Source organism: Balaenoptera musculus, chromosome 11, assembly GCF_009873245.2.
Source record: "Balaenoptera musculus isolate JJ_BM4_2016_0621 chromosome 11, mBalMus1.pri.v3, whole genome shotgun sequence".
NCBI lineage: Eukaryota > Metazoa > Chordata > Mammalia > Artiodactyla > Balaenopteridae > Balaenoptera > Balaenoptera musculus.
In genome coordinates this window covers 24716111-24741183 of record NC_045795.1, presented here as the reverse complement: position 1 = coordinate 24741183, position 25073 = coordinate 24716111, and the positions used below count along the sequence as shown (strand labels likewise).

General features: G+C 41.9%; 1 protein-coding gene across 1 annotated transcript; it reads left to right on the top strand.

Annotated features, from left to right (window-relative positions):
- FBXO9 (F-box protein 9) lies at positions 1-21622 on the top strand. Its single transcript, XM_036868962.1, is given in 14 exon segments — positions 1-388; positions 391-476; positions 3478-3567; positions 6368-6523; positions 8742-8799; positions 10211-10310; positions 12300-12430; positions 13229-13343; positions 15852-15970; positions 16168-16258; positions 16843-16938; positions 17394-17487; positions 19048-19199; positions 21035-21622. Coding segments are annotated over 14 exon segments (1770 nt in total). The 5' UTR covers positions 1-15; the 3' UTR covers positions 21144-21622.
- The last annotated feature ends 3451 nt before the right edge of the window (positions 21623-25073 follow it).

Below are 25073 nucleotides of genomic sequence, written 5' to 3'. Positions count from 1 at the left end.
GCACACAGCAACCGAATGCCCCTCGCCCTCCACAGGGAAGTGCGCGGGCTGCGGAGCAGGGCGGCCCACGCGGGCGGCGGCGAGTCAGCACTGCGCATGCTCGCTGCGCCGGCGCAGGTTTCCGCGGCAGGGGGCATCTGCGCTTCGGCGTCCGGGGTCTCCAGCAGGGTCGACGCTCCGGTGCGCGCACAGTCCTCGGCTTCGGCGGGCCCCAGGTGTCCCTGCGCTCAGCGAGTCCCCGGCCGCCGCCCCAGCGCGCCGCGATCTGGCCCTCTGCCCTGCGAAAATGGCTGCCGTACGCCGGGCCCGCAGTTACTGCCGCTGCCTGGTCCGCTTCTCCGACCGAGAACTCTACTAAGTCCCGCTGCACCAGACGGCAGGAGTAGACACCGGACTCCCGGGGCACCTCCTCGCGGGGGCGGTGCCGAGGGGGCGCCGAGAGCCCCTCGGCCGCAGCCGGCCGGCCCGCCGGCATGGTAAAGCGCCGAGGAGCTCGGGCGGGCGGCGGGCGGGACGGCCCGGGCCTGCGGGGAGCACCCGGGGCAGTGGAGAGGGGAAACGTGCGAGGGTTGGGGGCTGCACGGCTACCACCATCCTGGGGCCCTGGCCTGAGGGTGGCGGACAGTGCTAGGCCTGCCCGCTCCCCGGGGTTCCTTCCTGCCGAGCCCCCCAGCTGGGTCTCCAGGTGAGCAGAGCGGGTTTGCTGGACGGCCGAGAAAAATGCCTCTCGGCCTGCTGAGGGCATTGAACCAATCTCGTCCCTTTAATAAAAGCGAGCGTAGATTGAGGTGAGCCGTCGCAGCATCTGAAATCGGGAGGGAGCCTTGGCAAGTGGAGACACTTGTTGATCGCCGCCCTCCCCCCCCCCCCCCGCCAAAAGTCTGCCCACGGAGCCGCCGTTCTGACCCCTTAAGGAGTCCTGGGTTTAGGAGGCACCTGCCCCAGGACGCGGCAGTTCCTGGGGCAGGGTTTTGGCTGGCGGTCCTGGCGGCTTGGGGTTGGAGGGATTTTGTCTCATTACACGGCAGTGAGGGCCCAAGCAGCGTCAGTGCGGTCCAAATGGAGGAACTGAGCAAAGCTCCAGAAATTGACAAAGCAGATTCCATGGGGCTAGTGCGTGCTGGCATATGTAGTCTCTGACCCATGCTGCTTTGCTTTGGCTTCAAGTAAATTGTCCATCCGAGAAACTAATCTCTGGCTAAAGTTGAGTGATTCAAGAGTGAAATGATACCAAACTCATTAGCTTATAGTAGACACCCAAGTGTTTATTGAATACACGAATGGTTGAATGAACTTATTTTATGAAGTCAATTTGGTGAATAGAAAAACACTAATTGACTATGCTTTTAAACTTTCAGAAATAGTTCTCTGACCAGGATTAAGCACTTAACTTTCTGTATTTCATTAGTCCCATGTGTGAAACAGTAAAAGGATGAACACATGAGCTACTATAGTGAAAGGTGATGTTAGGTCAAACTCAGTTATGAAAAACAAAGTGAAAATTTCTGGATGACATCCGAAGACCTACTTATTTCAAGTGGTATTTGAGTTGAAGAGCATAGTAAAACCCCAAATTTAATGGTTCTTGTTATTGTCATCATACTGTCAAAATCAAAGTCTTAGTGGATGAGAGCTCTATAAACACAGCTCAGGGGAGAAGAAAGATGCTGTCTGTATTATAGGCTTCCTGTCTCCTTACCTCATCCTTGAGATACGCATTATATATCCTCATGGCATTTTATTTGTTAATTCATTTTTTTGAGCACTTATTATCAGCCTGGCATAGTGCCAGACCTCAGATCTTGATGCCAATGCACTAATTCTAGCGAAAGAGATGAAATCTCAATACAAGTCTTAAGTGCTGTGATACCAGCACAAGTGTAATGGGAAAACAAAAGAGGCAAGTGAAAGGATCAGAATTTGTTTCCTACTGGGCTAATCCCTGAGCTGAATCTTGAAGGATGAGTAGCAGTAGCCAAGTGAGGAGGAAGAGGATGCAGGCATTCCAGATGCAGAGAGCAAGCAGCGTGTGCAAAAGCGCGGGGCTGGAGAGAGCAGGGGGAGCTCTTGAAGTCAGTTTGGTGGGGCTGCTGGGCTAGAGGTAGAGCCTGAATTACTGAGATACCCCAGGGACCAAGGTCCCCTTCCATTAGCTGTCCTTAGAGTTTATAGTAATAAAGCAGACCCTTATTTGAGAAGAGAGAGAAATACACTTCTTAGATCTGTAAAGTCAAACCCTTTTATTGTGTAGTTTCCCATTACTGATGATCTGAGTAGGAAAAGCTCTCAGCTTAAAGAGACTTAAAAAAATGTATTTGACAGTGCGTTACTGCTCACATTTTCCAGTTTTCTGGAAAATTATCCGAGGCTCAGCCTTTCTCATTTATTTCTTCATTGATTTAGCCTTTCCAGGGTGCCAAGCACTTTACCATGCACTAACTAGTTCTGCGTCTTACAGGCACCTCTGTTGTAAGTCTGGTTGCCAGAGATAAGGTAGGGAGCCAGGCTTGTTTGTGTTGTGCACAAAGTAGTGCTCTAAGTAGTGCAAGGATATCTGGTTGTGGTGCTCAAAGATAGGTGTTAATACAGACATTTTAGTCCTGGGAACAAATTACAACCCAAATTGGCAATTGTAAAACTTAACCATGTTTGGAATGAGTGAAATTAAATAGGTTTTATTATTTTTATTTCTAACTAACCTTCAAAGTCACTTCCCTGATTGCCACATTTCTTTATAGGACTGAACACTTGAAGTGTTGAGCAAGTCTTATTTGCTAATAGGTGTGTTAGGTAATAGACCGCACCTAGGCAACATTTCGTTTTCACTGGAACATAGGATCCAGTTTTATTTAGCAAACATTTATGGAGAATAAAAGGATAAAATGGAAGGAAACTGACCTGAGGCTTCTATTAAGTCCCAAGCCGTGCACAGTAGTTCCAGCCCAGCTTTATTCCACTTTAAGTCAATCCAATATATGAAAATCTGGATTTATAAAAAAAAATAAAATGGAAGGAGCTTCTTTACAAAAACCTTCACTCTTACATGTCTTTGATTTGAATGAGCTTTTCTAGTACATTTAAAATATTATTAGACTAAAGTCATTCGCACATTAATAACATTCCAGTTTGTGTAAAGAAAGGACAACCATATATGGACTATATATGGTCTTAAGAGATCCATGAAACAAAAACTATTTGAACTCTGTACCACCAACTGTTATTTTCTGAAGCAAAGTTGTTCTTACCACCTACCAAAACATTTTAAGCTGGAGCCTAGTGAAGTTGTTTATTCTACAGTATTAAAAAATAAAAGTATCAGATTTTTCTGACTGGAATCATTTAACTTACCTGCGAAGAAGATATTTAGAGAGAAGCAGCTCTGTGTTTCACTGGGCAGGTAGCTGAATAGGAGATGTAGGTTACCGAGGGAAACCGTGTTTGCTTATTCCTGAGCATTGTTTGCTTTCCCCCACTCAGGCAGAAGCTGAGGAAGATTGTCATCCCGACGACGCTGTCAGGGCAGGAGATGATGATGAAAACGAACGCCCTGCTGAGACAGATTTGCAGGCATGTTTCTTCATTTGTGCATTTAGTTCTTATTCTGTTGCTTTCCATACATAAGCAGGAGTTGGTCATAATTATGAAGATTCATAGGTTCTTATTTGCACTGAATGTAGCTGTATGTTCATACCGGGTTTTGGAATACTTCAGTTATACCTATGTTGTAGATTTCTTTTTCTGTGAAAAGGAATATCAGTAATTGCTGCTGTGTAATTCAATATGTGGGTTTAAAGTGTTCAAACCAAGGCATAAGCATGACTAAAACCCATCACCTTAAAGAAGAAGATTGACAGATTTGACCACCTAAAAGTTTAAAACCTATATATGGCAAAAGACCTCCTAAATCAATAGAAATAATTAACTGGAAAAACTATTTACCGTCTAGGGGAAGAGGATTAATATCTCTGATATAGATGCAACATCCTTATAAAAGTAGTAAGAACATAGGATAGAATGATAGGAATGGACAACTAATGGAAAAAATTAATATAAATATTTATGAAACATTAGAAGAGATAATCAGCCTCACTAATAATTTTTTTAAAATACAAATTAAATCAGCAAAGAATTTAAAAAAAAAAAAAAAGATCAGATTAGCGAATAAAGCCTATTGCTCTCCAGGCTCTGAGAACACTCACGCAGTATACATGAAAGCATAAGTTGCTACAGCTTTTTTGGAGGGAAGATTAGCAATATGGATCAAAATGAAAAACACACATTCCCTTTGAACCAGCAATCCTACTTCTAGGAAATTAATCCTAAGGAAATAATAGGGGAAGTGAGTAAATATACACATACAAAAATGTTTATTGTAGCATTGTTTATATGGAAAAATGGAGTACAACCTAAATATCCAACACTTGTGTTAAGTAATGATGCATCCATACAGTGAAATATTCTGCAGCCGTTTTAATCTTTATAATACTTGTGCCTTTGGAGTGCACCATCTAGTAGACATTAAAAGTGCTGCTAAGACTTCCCTGGCGGTCCAGTGGTTATTAAGACTCCGTGCTTCCAATGCAGGGGTCTCGGGTTCGATCCCTGGTTGGGGAGCTAAGATCCCACATGTCTAAGTCAGAGGTATATGTGTTACATTCGAAATAGGAAGGTGGGAGTCAAAGCAGTGTGAAGAATGTAGAGAAAAATTATTAAAAGCTTTCATGTTTTAAATCTGTACTTCTTAAAAAAAAAGCCAGCACTAATATATACAATCCAGTTACCAATGGCCTTCTTTTGGGGGAAGGGCATCCCAGGTTGGGTTCCCAGAAAGCAGACTCCGAGGTGGATGTAAGAGGTTTATTAAGCAGTGCTCTTGGGGTCAGCACCTGTGCCAGGGAGGCAGGGAGCAAAGCCGGAGTGGGTTGGGGGAGCTGGACTGCTTTGCAGTCTCGGTGGACCAGCTCAGTTAATCCTGCGGAAGTTCTGAGGACTTCCTCAGAGCGGGGGAAGAATGACCTTTCAGAGCAGGGTCTTTGATCACTCTTGTTGATCAGTGGTTGGGTGGGGAGCACCTGGGAAGGGGTGTGGTCTCCCTGAGGCCCTGCCGCAGGGCGAGGGCTGAGGGCTGTTCTTCTGTGGCACTCCCAGCAGTTCCTAATGGGGGGGTCTGGGCAGCACAGCAGAGCCCACCACAGAGGGGGTTTCACTTTTTCTATGTTTAGATTCTTTTTAATGATATGTATTAGAAAAAATAATTTCTTTTAAAAAAGAGAAAGGTTGGGCTTCCCTGGTGGCGCAGTGGTTGAGAATCTGCCTGCTAATGCAGGGGACACGGGTTCGAGCCCTGGTCTGGGAAGATCCCACATGCCGCGGAGCAACTGGGCCCGTGAGCTACAATTGCTGAGCCTGCGCGTCTGGAGCCTGTGCTCCGCAGCGGGAGAGGCCGCGACAGTGAGAGGCCCGCGCACCGCGATGAGGAGTGGCCCCCGCTTGCCGCAACTAGAGAAAGCCCTCGCACGGAAACGAAGACCCAACACAGCCATAAATAAATATATATAAACCGAAAGTTAAAAAAAAAAAAAAAGAGAAAGGTTATTAAAAGAAAGACTTGGGGCTCGCATACAGAATTTTGAGGTGATGTATTCCAAGGGAAGAAATGTTTGAAAGCATCTAAGTTCAGTCCCTAAGTGATGGCTTATATTTTCGATTCCAATTAAAATTTGATTTTCTCATACCATTAGATTTCTCCTGTATAGAGAATCTTATTTTAGGCAGAATTTCACGATTTCTTCAAAGTCTTTTTTTTTATAAATTTATTTATTTTTATTTTTATTTTTTTTTTGGCTGCTTTGGGTCTTCGTTGCTGCGTGCGGGCTTTCTCTAGTTGCGGCAAGCGGGGGCTACTCTTCGTTGCGGTGCGCGGGCTTCTCATTGCGGTGGCCTCTCTGTTGCAGAGCACAGGCTCTAGGCACACGGGCTTCAGTAGTTGCAGCACGTGGGCTTCAGTAGTTGTGGCTCGCAGGCTCTAGAGCGCAGGCTCAGTAGTTGTGGCACACGGGCTTAGTTGCTCCACGGCACGTGGGATCTTCCCGGACCAGGGCTCGAACCTGTGTTCCCTGCATTGGCAGGCAGATTCTTAACCACTGCGCCACCAGGGAAGTCCCTCTTCAAAGTCTTAAGCAAAAAATTATCTTGGAAGATAACAGGTATTTAATGGTAGTATTCAGTAATTTATTAATTTAAAGACAGTGTTTTCTCATCTTAGCATATGTATATGTGTGGACACCGGTGTTGGACCTATTGACAGATTGTTCCAGAGTTGAGCTCCTCTTCCTTGGTGGGTCCTGAAACATTCTTCTCCCCTCAGGCACAACTCCAGAGGTTCCGAGCTCAGTGGATGTTTGAACTTGCCCCAGGTGGAGGCTCGAGCAATTTAGAATCTCGACCTTGGAGAGCAACGAGAGGCTCTTCACTGAGAGCAGCGGACACCAGAGGAAAGCAGGAGCTGGCAAAAGAAGAAAAGTTAAGTGTTATGGGCGTTGTACCTGGAAAGATGGTGACAAGTGTGCCAGGGTATCCATCCCTCACCACTTTTTGTAGGTCTTTGGATGATACATTACTCCTTCTTTCCTACAGGTATACAGTCTTGCCGGAACTCTTTGGTAATATACACCCCTGAGATTCACCTGGTCTAAAAGATAGATGCCTCTGAATCTGTTAACAGAAGCCCGAAAGGGGAAAAAATTGGTTCAAATGTTAACACCTTCCCAAAGGTCATAATGCAATATTTTGTTATATTTTGAGTTGAACAGATTTATAGTGATGCAGTAATTACTTCCTTATCCTGGAAAATTTTGAATGCTTTCTAATGGTTCACCTCTTTCCTAGTGCTTGTTCACACAAAGTACACACAGCCCACCATTTCAGTTTTCACAACATTTGTCCCTCGGTGTCCGTGGATGCTCACCTTCCTTGTATGAAATGGTGCAGCATTTGCGTATAACCACGCACATCCGCACATCCTCCAGTATACTTTAAATCATCTCTAGATTACTTATAATACCTAGTACGGTGTAAATGCTCTGTAAATAGTTGTAAGTACAGTGTAAATGCTGAGTAAATAGTTACCAGTGCGCAGCAAATTCAAGTCTTGCTTTTCAGAACTTTGTGGAATTCTTTTCAAATATTTTTGATCTGCAGTTGGTTGAATCCGAGGATGCAGAGAGCAGGGACGTGGAGAGCTGACTGTATCCTGTTACTCCACAGGGGTTGTCATCTTCATACCATCAGACCCAAGTTTTTCCTTCCAAAAATTTGCCGTTTAATAATCACTAAAAACTTCCGTATTTGTTTTGTTTCATTTTAGTTTTGAAATAATCACAGATTCATAGCACAGGGGAGTCCTGTGCACCCTTCCCGTCCTCCCTTGATGGTGACATCTTCCGTAGCTAGACTTCTAGGAAGTAGACCTTGGTACAGTCCACAGAGCTTATTCAGGTTTCCAAGCACTTCACTGTGTGTATATGTATAAATAGTTCTCTGCAATTAGCCGTGTAGCTTCATGTAACCACCACCACAATCAAGATACAGAGCTGTTTTGTCACCACAAGGCTCCCTCTTGCTACCTTGATAGTTATACGCTCTCTTCCCCACCTCCTCCCCAGCCATTCCTAACTACTGGCAACCCCTACTCTGGCCTCCATTTCTATAATTTTGATGTTCAAAAAGTGTTGTTTAATTCCTTTGAGGTCCATCCCAGTTGTTGCGTGTGTCAGTAGTTTGTTGCTTTTTACCGCTCAGTGTCGTGTTGCATGGTGTTCACGTACCCCACTTTGTTTGACCACTCACCTGTCGAGGGACATTTGGGTTTTTTCCAGTTTGGGGCTATTATTACTAGAACTGCTATGAATATTCACATGCAGGTTTTTGCATGAACATGAGTTTTCATCCCTCTGGCCTAAGAGTGCAATTGCTAAGTTGTACGGTAAGTGCATGTTTGATTAAAAGAAACTGCAAACTGTTTTCCAGAGCGTCTGCACCATTTTATGTTCCCTCCAGCAGTGTATGAGTGATCCAGTGTGTCCACATCCCCGTCACCATTTAGAGTTGTCATGACTTTTAAATTTTAGCCATTCTGATAGGTGTGTAGTGATACCTCCTGTGATTTTAATTTGTATCTCCCTAATGGCTAATGATGTTGAATATCTTTCCATGTGCTGTTTCCCATCTTTATACGCCCCTCCGTGAAATACCTGTTTGTCTTTTCTGATTGGATTGCTCATGTTTTTACTGTTGGGTTTTGAGAGTTCTTTATGTATTCCAAATACAAGTCCTTTGTTGAATATGTGGCTTGTAAATTCTTTCACTTTGTAGCTTGTCTTTTCATCCTCTTAACAGGGAATTTCACAGAGCAAAAGTTTTAGTTTTGATGAGGTTTAATTTATCAGTTTTTCCTTTTATAGACTGTGCTTTTGGTGTCAAGTATAAGAACTCCTCGCCCAAGTCTCCCAGATTTTCTTTCTTTTTTTTTCTAAAAGTTTTTAAAGTTTCACTTTTAAGTCCTTGATCCATTTTCGAGTCACTTTTTATGTAAGCTGTGAAGTTGAGGTTGACATTCATTGTTTTGCCTGTGGATGTCTAACTGTTGTAGCACCATTTGTTGAAAAGGCTGTCCTTCTACCACCCACACTCAGTTTTAGTACAGATTTTCAGAAATTGTTTTTCACTGTTTATTTTTATAGGCTCGAGAACTCTTCCTAAAAGCAGTAGAAGAAGAACAAAATGGAGCTCTCTATGAAGGTAAAAACTCAGGTCCCAGGATCATCTTGTCTTGACAGTTTTGAATAAGAACTCTTTGCTATTCACCAATTTTTTTTAAAATAGAGTATATTTATACAGAACATCAGTCTCTATATTTGAAATTGATTTTTAAAAAATAAAAAATTGTATTTGTATATAACCTGTCTCTTTCCAAAAAATATTGCTGAGAAACATCATCATATTGGTAGGATTAGTAAAATAACCTTTTTCTACATTTAGGGTTTAGTATTTATTCTTCATTATTAAAGTCTTAAAAATACTGTTGCTTATTGAAAAATAGCGGGATATGCTATTGAAAAAATAGGATATGCTCCTTTTATAGGTGAACGTTATTTCAGAGGAGGAGACTGTAAAGGATAGATGAAGGAACATGTACATGCTTTCTAAATTCTAATGTACATTTTAGAGAAGGAATACTCTTCAGCCTTAATTGTCTCTTTTATTAGGCCAGTAGAAATGTGTAAGTAAACCAAGTGGTGGGGCTGTTTACCAGATTAGGTTTGTAATTAGCCTTTCATTTCCTGATAGAAAAGCTGTTAATTGGGGCATGGAAAAAAATGCTAGCACTTGAGTGGTTTGAAAATGCCCCCCAAATAACATTTTCAAAATTACTGCATTTATTTGCAAGTTTCTTCTAGGGGTTTTTTCACTCTGGGATATGAAAAGGGCCCAAATGGTGATATCCCGCCACGGTCTTTATTAGCCTGTGAGATTCCTGTCTCCACGTAGTTTACAGTCACTCACCCAGAGTAGCAGAACATGGCAGAGTGGACTGAACTGAACGGACTTCATCTGTGGGGAAGGAACTAGTCGGCTTCTGCAGCCCCAGGTTCTGTGCTGTGTCTCTGTGGGACAGACCGCTCAGTGTTCTAGCTCTAAACCACCTGGCCAGCAGATTTATTTAAAAACAGGTTTTAAGAGGCAGCTGGACTAAAGGAAGTTGGATTTGAAGAATAAATTCCAAAAAACCCTTCTCCTTATTCTACTCAGGAGGAAACATTTGATTTTCCTCAACTCTGCATCCTAGAAAGAAGTTTGCTTAAAGGTGTTTTTGTTGGGGCTGCAGCAGTGGCATTTTCAAAGCACAGAGAATGACAGCCACATATAAGATCATTTCTGACAATATGTGAGAGGCAGAGGGAAAAGATGGGCTAAAAGATAAGAGTAAAATGCAACATCTTAAGTTTCTATAACGTGAGAGCTTTAGAAAAAGATTATTTCTGACTAGTAGGGTTTGGAAATAAGTTTGCTCACTGCTACTGTTGCATGTAGAAAAAGGGAATTTGGCTGTTTATAAAGAAAGTTACCGAATTAAACCACAGTTAGGGTAATCAAAGGAAATGACAAAAATGTTTGGTCATAGCTAATTTAGCTTTATTTTTTCTTTTAGCCATCAAGTTTTATCGTAGGGCTATGCAACTTGTACCTGATATAGAGTTCAAGATTACTTATACCCGGTCTCCAGATGGTGATGGCGTTGGAAACAGCTAGTGCGTACATAATTTGATAGACAGTAATATATAGAGTTTGTTAAAGTTAAGCGTCTTTGCCCTGTTGACTCTTAACATGATAATGATAAGAAGACGGTGCTAATTCTGTTGTTACATAGTCTTTAGTATAAAGACTTGTTTATAAAGTTGTAGAAATTTTTTAATTAGGGAAATTTTAAGAGTAAAGTATAGAAATGCATATTTTAAACAGATGTAACAAAAATTAGGTGATGAAAGAGGTTTTTTTTTTTTTAATAAAAGCGATGATTACTGAAAGTAAATTAAAGGACACATTTCAACCTTCTGAAACCTATAAAGTCAAAACTAGTAAAACATGATCAGGACAAGCCTGAAAAATGTTAATGGTTGAAATTGGGTACATAGTGTTTTATTACGCTAGTCTTTCTCCTTTTGTATCCGTTTGAAACGATACATCTTTTAAAAGGCTTTTTATTAGGAAAATGCTGGACTCTAATGAGACTTTGTTGTAGATGGGATACTGTTAAGACTGTAACATTTGTTTAAAAACACGGGGGCCGGACATAAGCGCCCCTAAGAGAAACCGTGTTTCATCGTCGTAGCACAGATGCCATTGGCATCACGGGCGTGGTGTAGCACTGACTGTTTATATGGACAGAGACCAGGAGAACATATTTTTAAGCCAATACTTTTGAAGCTGTGTGTAAAACAGTTATAAAATTGTATTGGCTTAACCCTTCTCTCTCCCAAAGCGAAGGGAGTCTGTCCCCACAAGAGGATGTCAGGTTTAAAATGAGCGGTACATAGAAAAATAGAATTTTGGTGATGAGATATTATATTACTTCTGCCATGAAACAATTAAGAGGTTACCTTTATCGATAACAACGTTGATTGCCAGTGCTGTTTAACTGCTTATAGTATTAACACTTAAGCTTTGGCTAAGCCATATTAAAAAAATCCTGATGAAGTCAGCATTTATTGTCTGTTTGGGGCTGATAATATTGTTCACTAAATTAGATATATAATAACGTGAGGTAGTTCATACTCAAAAGGACTCATTTGGGCTTTTTCTAAACCTTCTTTAAATTTGGGTAGAGTTCTTTAGACCCAGCTCTTAGCCAGTTGTATAAATAGACGCCAAGTGCTGTTAAGAAAGGTTGTATTAAAACATTAAAGAAACATTTCTTTCTCTCCCATCCTGTTACACAAACCCAGATGCTATGAAAGTTCTTTAAGGGTACGCTTTATTTTCTTATCAGACTTAACAGGCCCTAAAAGCCTCTGCTGTTTTTTTTGCCTTCTGTAAAAAGCTGGTAGCACAGCCCTGCAGTCCGTCTAGCCTCAGCCGCATGTGCCCTTTGTTGTCTTATAATAAGCCCATCCTGGTTTTCTAACTTCATCCTCATCCAACCTTTTTGTAAGTCTGATCATTTTTAAGGTTACTGTTAGCGAAAATGGAAAGCTATATATTTTTCTAGAACTCTATGTATTTGTTTATACTGATAAATTATTTGTGGACCCTGCTTTTTAAAATTACATATTTTCCTCTCTAAAGGTAGGGTGATAAGGCACATACGTTAGAAAACCCTTGGTAAGTAAGCACCTCAGATAACATTTGTATATTTTATTTTTATCCAGTTACAATGGATTATGGTCACTTAAAAGGATATATTTACGTAAGATTTTAAAAAATCATTTGAAAGTATCTTTTTACTAATTCATGAAATCTCTATTTACCATAAAACTAATTAATTAAATCTCACCACCTGTATCCAAAAATTCTAATTCTTTCTCTGTGGGAATTAAAATTGCTGAAGCTTTTTTCTTCAAAAAGTTGGTATGGTACTCCTTTGCAAGGCAGGGTAACCATTTATCATATAAAAAAAAAAAAAAGAAGTAGTAAGAAGTTTGCTTTTAGATGACTTTTTCTAAAGCAGATTTTGAAAGTACTGTGGAAAATCATTTTCTAAGCGGTGGCACTGCGTTCACTCACCTCCCTTCTTTTCTCAGCATCGAAGATACTGATGATGACAGCAAGATGGCAGACCTCCTGTCCTGCTTCCAGCAGCAGCTCACGTTTCCGGAGTCTGTGCTCAAACTGTGTCAGCCCGAACTTGAGAGCAGTCAGACTCACATATCAGGTGTGACTTCATGGTCGTTATAACTCAGTGAGAACTACTTTACCTTAGATTTACGTTTTCCAAACTTACAAGGTCAGATAGCTTGTCAGACAGTTGCTCTAGTTCGAAGTATGGTGGGCGATCTGGTTGTAATTAATTTGTGCATACTGATAAGCTCTTCAAGATCCGAAGTACAGTGGAGTTTGTAGCACAGTCGTTAAAGGGTGCCGTGCTTTTTCCAGTGATGCTCTGCGAGGGTGCATGTGTGAGTTGGGGCGGCCCTGGGAGAACTGGGGGAACACTGGCATCATCAGGCACTTCAGCCGAGCTGGGCGGTAGTCCTGAGATGGATGGGCTGAATGTTTACAAATTGATGGGGTTTTTTTTCTTTTCATATGTTAAATGTTGTTTAATTAGCTATGGGACTTCCCAGAGGAGGACAATTGAAAATTTCCAAGGAGATAGAAATAATTTTTTAATGTTAACAAGTGCATACGCACGCATACACACTAGACTATTTTTCTAACATATCTATTTTTGTGTATCTTGATGATGAAATGATCTTCCAAGGGAAAGGGGTACTTCATAAAAATACCTTCGGATCTGTTCAGTACTGAAAAAACAAAGATATTTTGTGTCTTGATGTTAGGAACCATTATTACTTCTGGGTAGTTAAATATACTTGTGCTGTAGCTCTGAGCAGTACTGAAGGTGCGGTTTATAAAATTTAAGGAATACATAAAGATATCTGCATGGAGAACGTGACAGCAGAGTGATGTATAGGAAGGAGAATCACTGAGAGGATAGCTTCCTTTGCAGCGCTGCCAATGGAGGTCCTGATGTACATCTTCCGATGGGTGGTGTCGAGCGACCTGGACCTCAGATCGTTAGAGCAGTTGTCACAGGTGTGCAGAGGATTCTATATCTGTGCCAGGTACTTACTGTTTTTTTTTTTTAAGCAACTCTGGCAGTGGTGAAAAACATATCAACAAAGTGAAAAGACAACCAATGGACTGGGAAAAAATATTTGCAAACCATATATCTGATAGGAGGTTGATATCCAAAATGTATAAAGAACTCATACAACTCAATTGCAAAAAACCCCAAATCTAATTAAAAAATGGGCAAAGGACCTGAATAGATGTTTTCCCAAAGAAGATATACAAATGGCCAACAGGTACATGAAAAGTTGCTCAGCATCATTAGTCATTAGGGAAATGCAAATCAAAACCACAGTGAGATATTAGCTCTTGCCTGTTTGAATGGCCATCATCAAAAAGACAAGGTAAATGTGGATGTACAGAAAGGGAACCCTTTCGCACTGTTGGTGGGATTATGAATTGGTATAGCTACTATGGAAAACAATATGGAGGTTCTTCAAAAAACTAAAAATAGATCTACCATATGATCCAGCAGTTCCACTTCTGAATATATATCCAAAGGAAACAAAAACACTAACTCTGAAACATATCTGCACCCCATGTTCATAGAAGCATTATTTACAATAGCCAAGACATGGAAGCAACCTAAGTGTCCGTGGATAGATGAATGGATAAAGAACATGTGGTATATATAAACAATGGAAAATTATTGAGCCATGAAAAATCCTACCATTTGTGACAACATGGATGGACTCTAAAGCCATTATGTTAGGTGAAATAAGAGAAAGACAAATGCTGTATGATCTTACTTACATGTGGCGTCTACATAGAAAAGGAGAATAGACTTGTGGTTACCAGAGGTGGGGGAGGGAGGAAGGTGGTCAAAAGGTACAAATAAGTACTAGGGATGTAATGTACAACATGATGACTATGGTTACCATCGCCATACGATAGAGAGTTGTTAAGAGAGTAGACCCTAGGAGTTCTCATCGCAGGAGACCTTTTCTTTTTATTGTATCTGTATGAGATGATGGATGTTCACTAAACCTATTGTGGTTTATTTCACAATAGATGTAAGTCAGACCATTGTGCTGTACACCTTACATTTTTACAGTGATGTGTGTCAAATATTTTTCAGTAAAATTGGGAAAAGAGTTATACTTTTAAAATCTGGTTATGTGAAGAATAATCATAGTTTAGTGTAACTTTATTTAGGACAGGTAATCCTTTATGAATGTCTTATATAAAAATAAATACTTTATCCTTAGCATCTAGAACTTTTTTATAACTTTATGTAGTTCTTAAAATTCAGATGCATTGTTTTTAAATAACCTGATTTCATTTGGAATCTTGTGTTTTGGGTAAAACATTTGAATTACTTTAAAGCCTTTGGGGTTTTTTTTTGGTGATTCTGTGTGCATTCCTGTTTAACAAGTACCTATCAAGCACCTAGTGGATTGACCCAGCCTTTTGAAATTGGGGTCTCTAGCACTGTTATTCCATTAACTTTTCTTTTAATTACACATGAGAAAACAAAAAGGGAATTAAGAAAATAAATTTTCAGGGGTAGGATAAAACTTGGTTATAAAAGTATTCGTTAAAAGAAAAAAACTTAAATACGTTGCAATGTAAATTTGGGGGGTTTATCTCTTTTTGCAGTCTGGCTTCAATATAAGTAATTCCTACATCTTTAAAACTGAATGTTTTCAGTTAAAGATGGCGTTAAAATTATTTTGAGTCGTATTAGAACCATGTCAGTTGCTTCGCTTTTTGCAGTAATCCCATGACAAAGTCTTGTTAGGGTTAGGGTTGGTGCTCTCTTCAAAACCGATCTCCAGTCTGACCATTTCACTGTTTCTCCGAGTACCATTCTGGCTCAGCCACCATTAGGCCTGGTCTGGATTATGGCATTGGCATCCTGTGTGGTCTCTGGGCTTCCGCTCTTACACACTGGGAGCACATTCTCCGTAGACCACGAGAGTCATCTTTTAAAAGCATCAGTCATGCTCAGAACCCTCCAGTGGCCTCCACTTCACTCAAAGGGCCACTCCCGCCTGTAGACCACTACGCCACCTGCCCCTGACCGCCTCTCCACGCACGTAGTCTGCACTTCACCCAGTCACTTTGCTGCAGCCACGTGATCCTGCTTGCTCCTTGTTGAACACGCTGGCCACACTCCAGCCCTTGGGCCTTGCATGCTGTGGCTTCTGCCAGGATACCCTTCCTCGTCACCGTAGACACCTGCCCAGAAAAAAATAGTCTCTGTTTCCTCACCACCATCGTCCTTGTCCTTTTACTCTGCTTTGTTTCTTTTCATACGGAGCACACTACCTAAAACTTTTCTCTCGTTTTCTTCTTTTTTGTTTGCTTTCCCTGTAAAAGAGCAGGGCCTTTGCCCTGTCCATCAGTCTGTCCCCAGTGCCCAGGACAGTCAGTGCCTGGCCGGCACTCAACCAATATTGCCGAATAGAAGATGGCTGGTGGCAGGAATGCTTCTCGTGTCTGAGTGCGGATAGGGACTCACCTGTTACATGTATTGATGTTGTGCTTTTATTACCTAGAGACCCTGAAATATGGCGTTTGGCCTGCTTGAAAGTTTGGGGCAGAAGCTGTATTAAACTTGTTGCATATACATCCTGGAGAGAGATGTTTTTAGAAAGGCCACGTGTTCGGTTTGATGGTAAGTTGAACCCTTTAGAGCAATGGTGACCTGTTGTGCTGATTTTGAGAAATACACAGTCTTTATTTTCTGTAACAGAGCTGAGTACTATAAGTATATTTAAAGGAAACCACAATAAAAACAAAGCTGGAAACATGTTACATGGTTGTAAAAGTTTTTTATTATGTTCTTTTTAAAAAACCTGTTTCTTTTTATAGGAGTGTATATCAGTAAAACCACATATATTCGTCAAGGGGAACAGTCTCTTGATGGTTTCTATAGAGCCTGGCACCAAGTGGAATATTACAGGTACAACTGTAGTAAACTGAGTGAGTGAAAAATTCTCTCTCTCCAAGTATTGGTTCGTTAGTTATTGGGCATCTGTTCTTTGTGGCTTTTGCATTTATCCACAAAATGGCCCTCGGTATTTTCATCCAGTGTTATAACAGGAACTGCACTCAAAGAACCAGTAGGTTAAGATAAATCAGTTAATTCCTCCTGGCCTCTAAACCTAAGAATTACTATAAAGTAATTTTAGAGCTCCTCCTTGTCTTCTGCCTTGTCAGATAGCTTGTGCTGTTATTCAGGCTTATTGTTCACCAGATATTAGTGTCACTGAGAAACGAGTAGGCTGTGGTAACTGCTCTGTAATAGCATTGGGCCTCACTTTTGTTTGACATTAGTTAGTGCTTTAGGGAAAAACACACAGATGCTTTGGTTCTCTTCTGTTGGCCTCACAGGTCATGTTTGTGTCAGTGATGTTTTGCCAGTTCTTTGGTCCATGGTATTTCCATTTTGGTTTCACAGCTATGAATAAATAGGTTTCGGTACCAGTAAATAAGGATGTGTTTTATATTTGCATGTGGTGTTTTGGTGTTTTCCCTGTTCCACAGGTACATAAGGTTCTTCCCAGATGGCCATGTGATGATGCTGACCACCCCTGAGGAGCCCCAGTCCATTGTTCCGCGTTTAAGAACCAGGAATACCAGGTAGTGTCTTTCTGTAGTTTTCTATCCTGTCCACATTTTAGGTGGTAACGTGCAGATTATGTAACTTAATACTGGATTAAAGAAGCAGTCTTTTGGGGCGCTTGTGAAAAATACCAATCCCGGGAATTGCCTGGCAGTCCATTGGTTAGGACTTGGCAGTTTCACTGCTGAGGGCCCAGGTTCAATCCCTGGTTGGGGAACTAGGATCCCACAAGCTGTGTGCAGCATGGCTAAAAGAAAAAAAAAAAAGAAAAAAACTGATCCCTGCGCCTCTCCCCAGTGATGTCCCTCAGTAGGTCTGGGGCCTTGGAAACTAGGTTTACTCACATCCTAGCTGATTGTCCTCAGGCAAGTTGAATAAACACTTCTAACTAACCCATTACTTTCTCGATTACTTAAATAAATACACATTACTGATTAATAGATTTAAAGTGTTGGTTTTTTTTAATTTTTAGAACTGATGCAATTCTACTGGGTCATTATCGCTTGTCACAAGATATAGACAATCAGACGAAAGTATTTGCTGTGATAACTAAGAAAAAAGAAGAAGTGAGTATGCAAGGTGGAATTGGCAGTTTTCTTTTAATTTCCTTACCCTGCTCATTCAAGCATTCTTGATGAGAAAGGTTAAAAAATACTGTTTCATAATTTATACAAAATGGGTGTTGACTTACAGCATATCTCTGAGGAGAGCTGGAGGGTTTCTATAATATGGTTATTTTTTATTGGATCAACTTATTTGTTCTTCTCCAAGTTTCCTTTTCTGGTCCAGGTTTTTTATGCATGAAAACATAAAGCCAAAGTAACTATTAGTTATTCCTGTGAAATAACTAGTACAGTTATATATGACTATGTTTTTTGCTTTTCTCATTTTGAATCCTAGGAGATTTTCTTCCTAAACAGACTCATAGAGATAATTCTTTCACAAGGATATTTTTAGAATTTCAGTTTGTACTGGAAATAAGCTGAAGTGAGATAATTTCCTTCTTCCTTTTCTTGCAAAAGGAAAAAAAAAAAATGCCGAGCAAATACGATGGCTGAATTATTACATTCCAGAGTATTTTAAATTCTCTTAACAGATTAAGGGGCTAATTTTTTCCACAACTTTTCTCCATGTGCCTTTTTTCAGTCCTGGTTGAAAATGCTAATATGTACTCAAGAAGTCAGTTGTGAGGTAGTTAGAATAAATACTTGCCTGGTGCTTTTATAATTAATATAGTTCTTGAATGAAGTTTCTCTTGTGTTAAACACCCCCCATCCCTCCCACCCCCAGCACCATGTATGGGAATAGTTAGGGCGGGTTTCATCTGTGAGTCCTGTGGCCCTTGGCTGTGGCTTCCCCAGCTCCCTCTGGCTCCCAGAATCGGGGGCAACAGTCTGAGGGGCGGAGTTGCTTGCTATCACTGTGACCTTGGCCGTGACTTTCCTGAGGTCAGAGCTGGGGAGTCGTGAGGCCCTAGTTGTTTAGATTTTATCTAATAAGAGAGTTTAGGGACTCCCATGCTGACGACCAGTTTTCTCTGCAGAATATGACTCAGTGAAGCCGTGCGTAGTGGCTTCACACTTACAGAAGTGTGATTCCAGTGAACCTTGTCACATCTATTTCTCCGTTGACTATTTTACTGTTAACGCAAAGGATCAGTTATACTCAGTGCTTTTTCTGCAGCCTTCACCAGTTTATCACTTTCCCTCTTTAAAAATTCCCAAGTGTTTTCGAGTAGAAGGAAATACTAGGCTTAGAGATGGGAGACAGGAGCTTTAGTTCGCATCTCTGACACTGGCCCTGGGCTGCCCGCCCTGGGTCCTCATCCTGTCGGCCATCACACGGCAACGATGCGGTCGCACGTCACCCCTGGGGTTGTTGTGACGACTGACTGAGATGGTGATGACGGAGGGAAGAGCCTTCTGCGTTTAGGGTCCTTCGCGTATTTCCAGGCACTCACACACATTCTCAGTTGATAACCAAAAGAGCTGTTTACTCTGTGCAGATAGTATGTACCTTAACATGTTTCTGAGGTATTTACATATAGATGTAGCACCATCCGTCTCTCTGTCTCTGTGTCAGTGAAGTGAGGCCTCACTGTTGCTCATGCACCTCTTCTTTTACAGAAACCACTTGACTATAAATACAGATATTTTCGCCGTGTCCCTGTACAAGAAGCCGATCAGAATTTTCACGTGGGGCTTCAGCTGTGTTCCAGTGGCCACCAGAGGTTCAACAAACTCATCTGGATACATCATTCTTGTCATATTACTTACAAGTAGGCGAATGCAGTAAAAATCCCAAGGTTACAGACTAGATGTGTCCTTCCTGTTCAGCTGAGGGACTCAGATAGGGTTTGATTCCTCAGAGTTAACGTTCGATTGCAAAGAAAAACCACAGCATAATAATCCTGCAAACCAAGGAAACGGCCAACTGGAAAAAAACTAAAAGTGGACCAGGAAGTGGAGCATTCAGAGCTCCTGCCCATTGCCCATGGTAATGCGAGTGGGCACCTACCCTGTGGGGTTGAGAGCAGCTTCCGTGCGTGGATGGTGCCTGGTCACTAAGCTGTCCGTGCGTGACTTCATTCATTGGCTTACTCAAGGCAGTTGTAAAGCACCAGACCTTTTTTCTTCTCCCATGTTTCAGTCTTATCATTTTTCACCTTATTTCCGTTTGGTTTATCCCCAGGGATTATACCCAGATTTAAAATAAGTTGTAGTTAGGAAAGTAAGTCTGCTGAAAAGATTTCATGTGTTCCAAAGCCAAATCTATTAGTGGTTCCTATTTAAAGCTCTTTGTCCTATGAGTTAGGATTTACTTGTATGAAATAATTAATGAACAGATGAGAATGTGTGAGAAAGGAACAGTGCAGAAATGAGTAAAGTTAAAAAAAAGGAATTAGGAAAGTGAAATGTCAGTTCGTGTGCATACAGATGTTAGCTGTTGTTAGGTTTGAAAGAACACCGGTGTGTGCCCGAGGGTCTCCATGCCAGTCGAAATCAGAATTCTGAGAGGCAGGTTGTGAGGTCAGCTTCCATTAGCCTCCTTCACAACCTCGACCACGTTGTTGAAAACTTCCTCTGTCACATTTCCATCTTATGAATAACTCTTCCCACTCATCTGGGAGGTCCTGACAGCTGAGAAAGAGCATTTTTCTCTCTTCTCATTCTTACCTACTGGTCCTACTATCTTCTTTTTGCTTCTCTGAGTAATTTGTAAAGTGGAATCTTTTCTTTTTTTCTTTTCAAAGAAAGAAACCAAACCCAGAAGTAGGACCAAGCATCACATCTTAAGAGAAAAAAGTGACGTCATTTGTAACTGCTAATGATCACGTTGACTTCCTTATAATAATATCTATAAAGTCACTTGAATTTTGTTTTTGTTTATTTCTCCTTTTTTATTTCTCCTTTTTTGTTTTTAGGAGAAAATTAAAAGCTCTGGTAATATAACTCGTCACCTGTTTCCCCTCCAACCTGAAATTATGCTGTTGATCATGCAAATATGAACTCATTAAATTCTCTTCTAGGATTATAATTCTTTCTAAAATACATTTTAACAAGAGCTTTACAAAGTCTATAGCCTTTGACTTAGAAATTCTGCTCTTAGGGATCTGTTTTGTTTTGTTCATATTCAAAAATATCACAGCATCATTTTTAATTGCCAAATATTGAAACAGCCTACATCTCCAACAAAAGGAGAATTAAGTAAATGTGGTATAAGCAGACAGTGAAATATTATGCAGCCACAAAAATGGCTTCTGAAGAGTATTTAATGACGTGAGGAAATGCTTATGTCATAATGTTTAAAAAAGCAGGATGACAAGTAGAGTATGAGCTCAGCAGTAAAGTTTGATAGCAAGGTTGAAGTGCCTGGAAGAAATGCTTCATGAGGCCGTACCTGGGTGATGGGATGATGAGTGATCTTTCTTTACATTTTTCTAAATTTTTCAAATTTTCTGTAATACACTATATTATTTAGAATTGACTGAGATGAATTAAATTTTAAAAAGGCTAAAGCCTAAAATAAGCTCCTCCCCCCACCCCAAATAGGCAAGGATTTCAAATGAGTTGATATCTCCTGGTAACGAGTGATTCTGTGCTTTCTCTCCAGATCAACTGGAGAGACTGCGGTCACAGCTTTCGAGATCGACAAGATGTACACACCCCTGCTGTTTGCCAGGGTGAGGAGCTACACTGCCTTCTCCGAGAGGCCCCTGTAGCCCTCACGTCCGCCCCTGCCGCGATGCATGAATAAAAGTATATAGAGAAACAGAGCACCTAAGTTATAAATGTACATATATTATATATATATGGAATTGGAACTTATTTTACATTGTTGGAGTTCTTTCAAGAAGAGTATAAATTGATTATTTTTTTTATGTAAAGAGAGAGTTGATTCTTGGGGAGTTTGTTTTGGAATTATTATAAGTTACAGTACATTTATGTTGTGAAAAACCACATGAGATTTAAATCATGCCCTTTTTCAAGCAGATTTCTGAGCAGATTCTGTCACATAGGTCGTCTTCTGACTGATCAGCCCAGTATTTAAGTGCATCAGGGGAGCACCCCACGGGATCAGCATTTATTTCCCACGTGACATAGTGTCTTTCACTAAAGGCTCAAAATGTGAACACCTCTTCTGGATTTGTTTGAAACTTTGACCAATAAAGATCATAAATAAATGTTTCTTTCAAGAAAATGTATTTGGACAGCCTTTTTAAAATGTCAGAATGATAAACAATCCTAAGGTAGCCAGTGAAAGCTTACGAATGAATGAGCGCCTCTTTCGTCTTGGTCTTCATACACAGCCACAGACTATAGTGTCTGTACTCTGACCCCACCCAGGCCCCCTACAGATACGTGACATTAGGTGAGAAAGGGTGACTCTCTCGGGACCAGAACTCTTCAACAAGCTCAGCCAATCGTCTTTGTTCCTAAAAGAGCAGGAGCGGATCATATAAACCCAGGCCTAACTCTCTCCAGAGCTAAAGTTGGGAGAGAGCCAGCCACCAAGTGAACTGAATGTTACTGCCCTGGCAACAACGCTATGAGTAATTGCAGAGTTTGCATCTGGCACATCTCTACCAGGTTCAGGTTTGGTTTTGGTGGTTCAAATACAGCTAGAGTTGAGTACCCGTGTACTTTCAGAAGTCAACAGCTGCAGCCAGGATTGCTTTCAAGTTCATAGTGACTTTAAAAGATGCTTCGGGGACTCAGCTGGTGGCGCAGTGGTTAAGAATCCGCCTGCCAATGCGGGGGACACGGGTTCGATCCCTGGTCTGGGGAGATCCCACATGCTGCGCAGTAACTAAGCCCGTGTGCCACAACTACTGCAGCCCATGCGCCTAGAGCCAGTGCTCCGCAACAAGAGAAGCCACCGCGGTGAGAAGCACGCACACTGCAAGGAAGAGTAGCCCCCGCTCACTGCAACTAGAGAAAGCCCGTGCGCAGCAACGAAGACCCGACGCAGCCAAGAAAAAGATGCTCCGTAAGTTCCCACAATTCAGTGTGGGGCAGGCCTTTTAAAAAGCTAATATATGTTATGTTAAAGATGAAAACTGGACTTCCTTGGCGGTCCAGTGGTTAAGACTTCACGCTTCCAATGCAGGGGGTGCAGGTTCAAACCCTGGTGAGGGAACTAAGATCCTACGTGATGTGTGGTGCAGCCAAAAAAGATGAAAACCACCCATCTGGTGTGTGTTTAGGAAAAAAAAGTTCCATTTAGGTTGGCTTTTTGCAGCAATCTGAGAAATGAGAAATGTGGGCACGTCACAGGAAAGTGTAAGCCAGTGGATGCTGTGTGCCATGCTCAACCTCGCTGGGATGGGTGAGCCAAGACCGGAGCTAATTAACTCCCACTTAATCTTAGGCTCAGCGCCTCTGTGACACATTCCTTGGTTCCACCAGCAAGTGTCCCTTTTCTGCGTTTCCAAAATACCCCACATTCCCTCTATCCCAGCAGGTATCACACTATTCTAATTTTTGTACATGTCAGTGTCCCTCGATAAAACTCTGGGTTCTTTTAGGACAGGGGCTCTTTCTCTTAAATTCCTGATGCCAAAGCACCTCTGTGCTGTGAACATTAACCCCTAGGAAGCAGCAGACATTCCACGGGGCTTTCAACACTACTTTTTTATTTTTTATTTTTTTTATTTTTTAAATTAGAGTATAGTTGATTTACAATGTTGTTAGTTTCTGGCATACAGCAAAGTGAATCGGCCATATATATACATATATGCACTCTCTTCTAGACTCCATTCCCATATAGGTCATCACAGAGCACCGAATAGAGTTCCCTGCGCTATGCAGTAGGTTCTCATTAGTTATCTTTTATATAGAGTAGTCAACACTACGTTTCTTCTTTCAAATGAATGAACTATGCTTTTGCCACTAGGTGACGCTCTTGTCCCACTCTTTTAAAGTTTGCTTCTCTTTCTCGTCAGTGTGAGGGAGGGAGCTGGTTTTCACACTCACAGGAAAACGGGGTGTCCCACGGCCTTCCGATTGGCCTTCAAAGCTGCACGTGATAGGAACTAAGACAAGGTGTGCATCCAAAATGAGATGCCACCCTGACCACAGAGCCCTGACTCCCGCCTGCTGAACTCCTCAATAACCAGCCAAGGAAGCCCAGTCTTCTTGGCCAGTGTTTATCTGGCCGGCTTACCTTGGCTGCAGGAGGAAACTGAATATCCTGTTTGGAATGAACAGAAAAGGGCTCCTGAAATGAGTCATCTGGGGTCGGGTTAGGAGGTAGACAAGATGGAAAGGGGCACAAGAGAGACCGGCCTTTCCCCTTTTGACACACACGCGGCCTGATTTATTATAACGATTGCATACTTTGGGAGGCCCCGAGCCCTACTTCCCAGTCTCCTTGCCCAGTGCAGATATTTGCTGCATCACCCCTAAATCCACTCGAAGCTTCCATATCTGCACTTTCTGCCTGTGACTCCAATAGACATTTAGTCGTGGAATTGAGATTCATAAAAGCTTGCAAGGCTGATCCAAGACTTGACTGACAGCAGACGCTGCGTGTGTGTGTGCGCGCAGCAGATCGAGGGGGAAGAGTGTGGAAATTTCACCAGCAGCACAGGCTTCTTTCTGACAACATGGATTTCTGCGCAGACTAACTTTTCCTTGAACACCGGAAATACATTCAACCCAATATATTGTGCGCAGGCCAAAGGGGCAGTAAGTTGAAACCTGCTATGGAAGCAAAGTGACTGTATAGTCAGGTTATTGTCAAAATCAGGACACTTCTTAGGGGAAAGAAGAGTGTGATTTATAATTACGCTGAGACAACCAGCGTGACACGGGACTGTCCTGGGCAAGTGGGGATGGGTGGCCACTCTGCATACCAGGTATCACCAAGGCCCTACAGCCAGCTTTTCATCAGATTTCACTTGGATGAGTTTATTTGTTCCGATCTATTTTTCTTCCTCTTGACAGAAAAGAAGAAAACGCCTTTGGTTTCCTAGTGTGTGAAGTGCCTGCTTTGGGCCCTGCTAATTTCCCTCAGAATGTCACCAAGTCTGCCCTTGGCTGATGGAGACTTTGGTGTGAGGCGTCACCGACAGCATGAAAAAGTGCTGATTTCTACTCTTTGTCAGTTTCTACTTTTCTCATGTCTGTTCTTGATTCATGCTCACATCTGTGCTGGGATTCTGTTTAGAATCCCAGGTAACTGAGGACAGTTGCCGAGAGATATCTTCTTTTTGCCTTATGACTTTCATTCCCTCCAAGCGTCTGGCTAGAAGCCAAGTTTCCTGCCTTGTTCCTTCTTTGTTCTCATCTGTGGACACCTACTCTGCGTGATCATCTACAGGAGTGGGGTTTTTTGGAGCACTGTGACATGGTGCGGTTCAAAGACCACCAACTGGATCATAGGACCTGCACTCAGAGCGCCTAGCACAGAGCCTGATGCATCGTAGGTGCTCGGTAAATGTGAGCCAACTCCCAATCAGACCATCCTCATCAGTGCAGGGCCGGGGAGCAGTGGAGGGGCAGCCTCTGTGGCCTTCTCGACCAGCAACGTGTCAGAGGAGGAGTTCCTTGCCTGGGGCTCCCAAGTCAAGCCTCCAGTAATAGATGCTTGTACCATTCAGAGCACGTGGTAGCTACAAACATTGGGGCTTCTCTAGATTAAGGGTCTT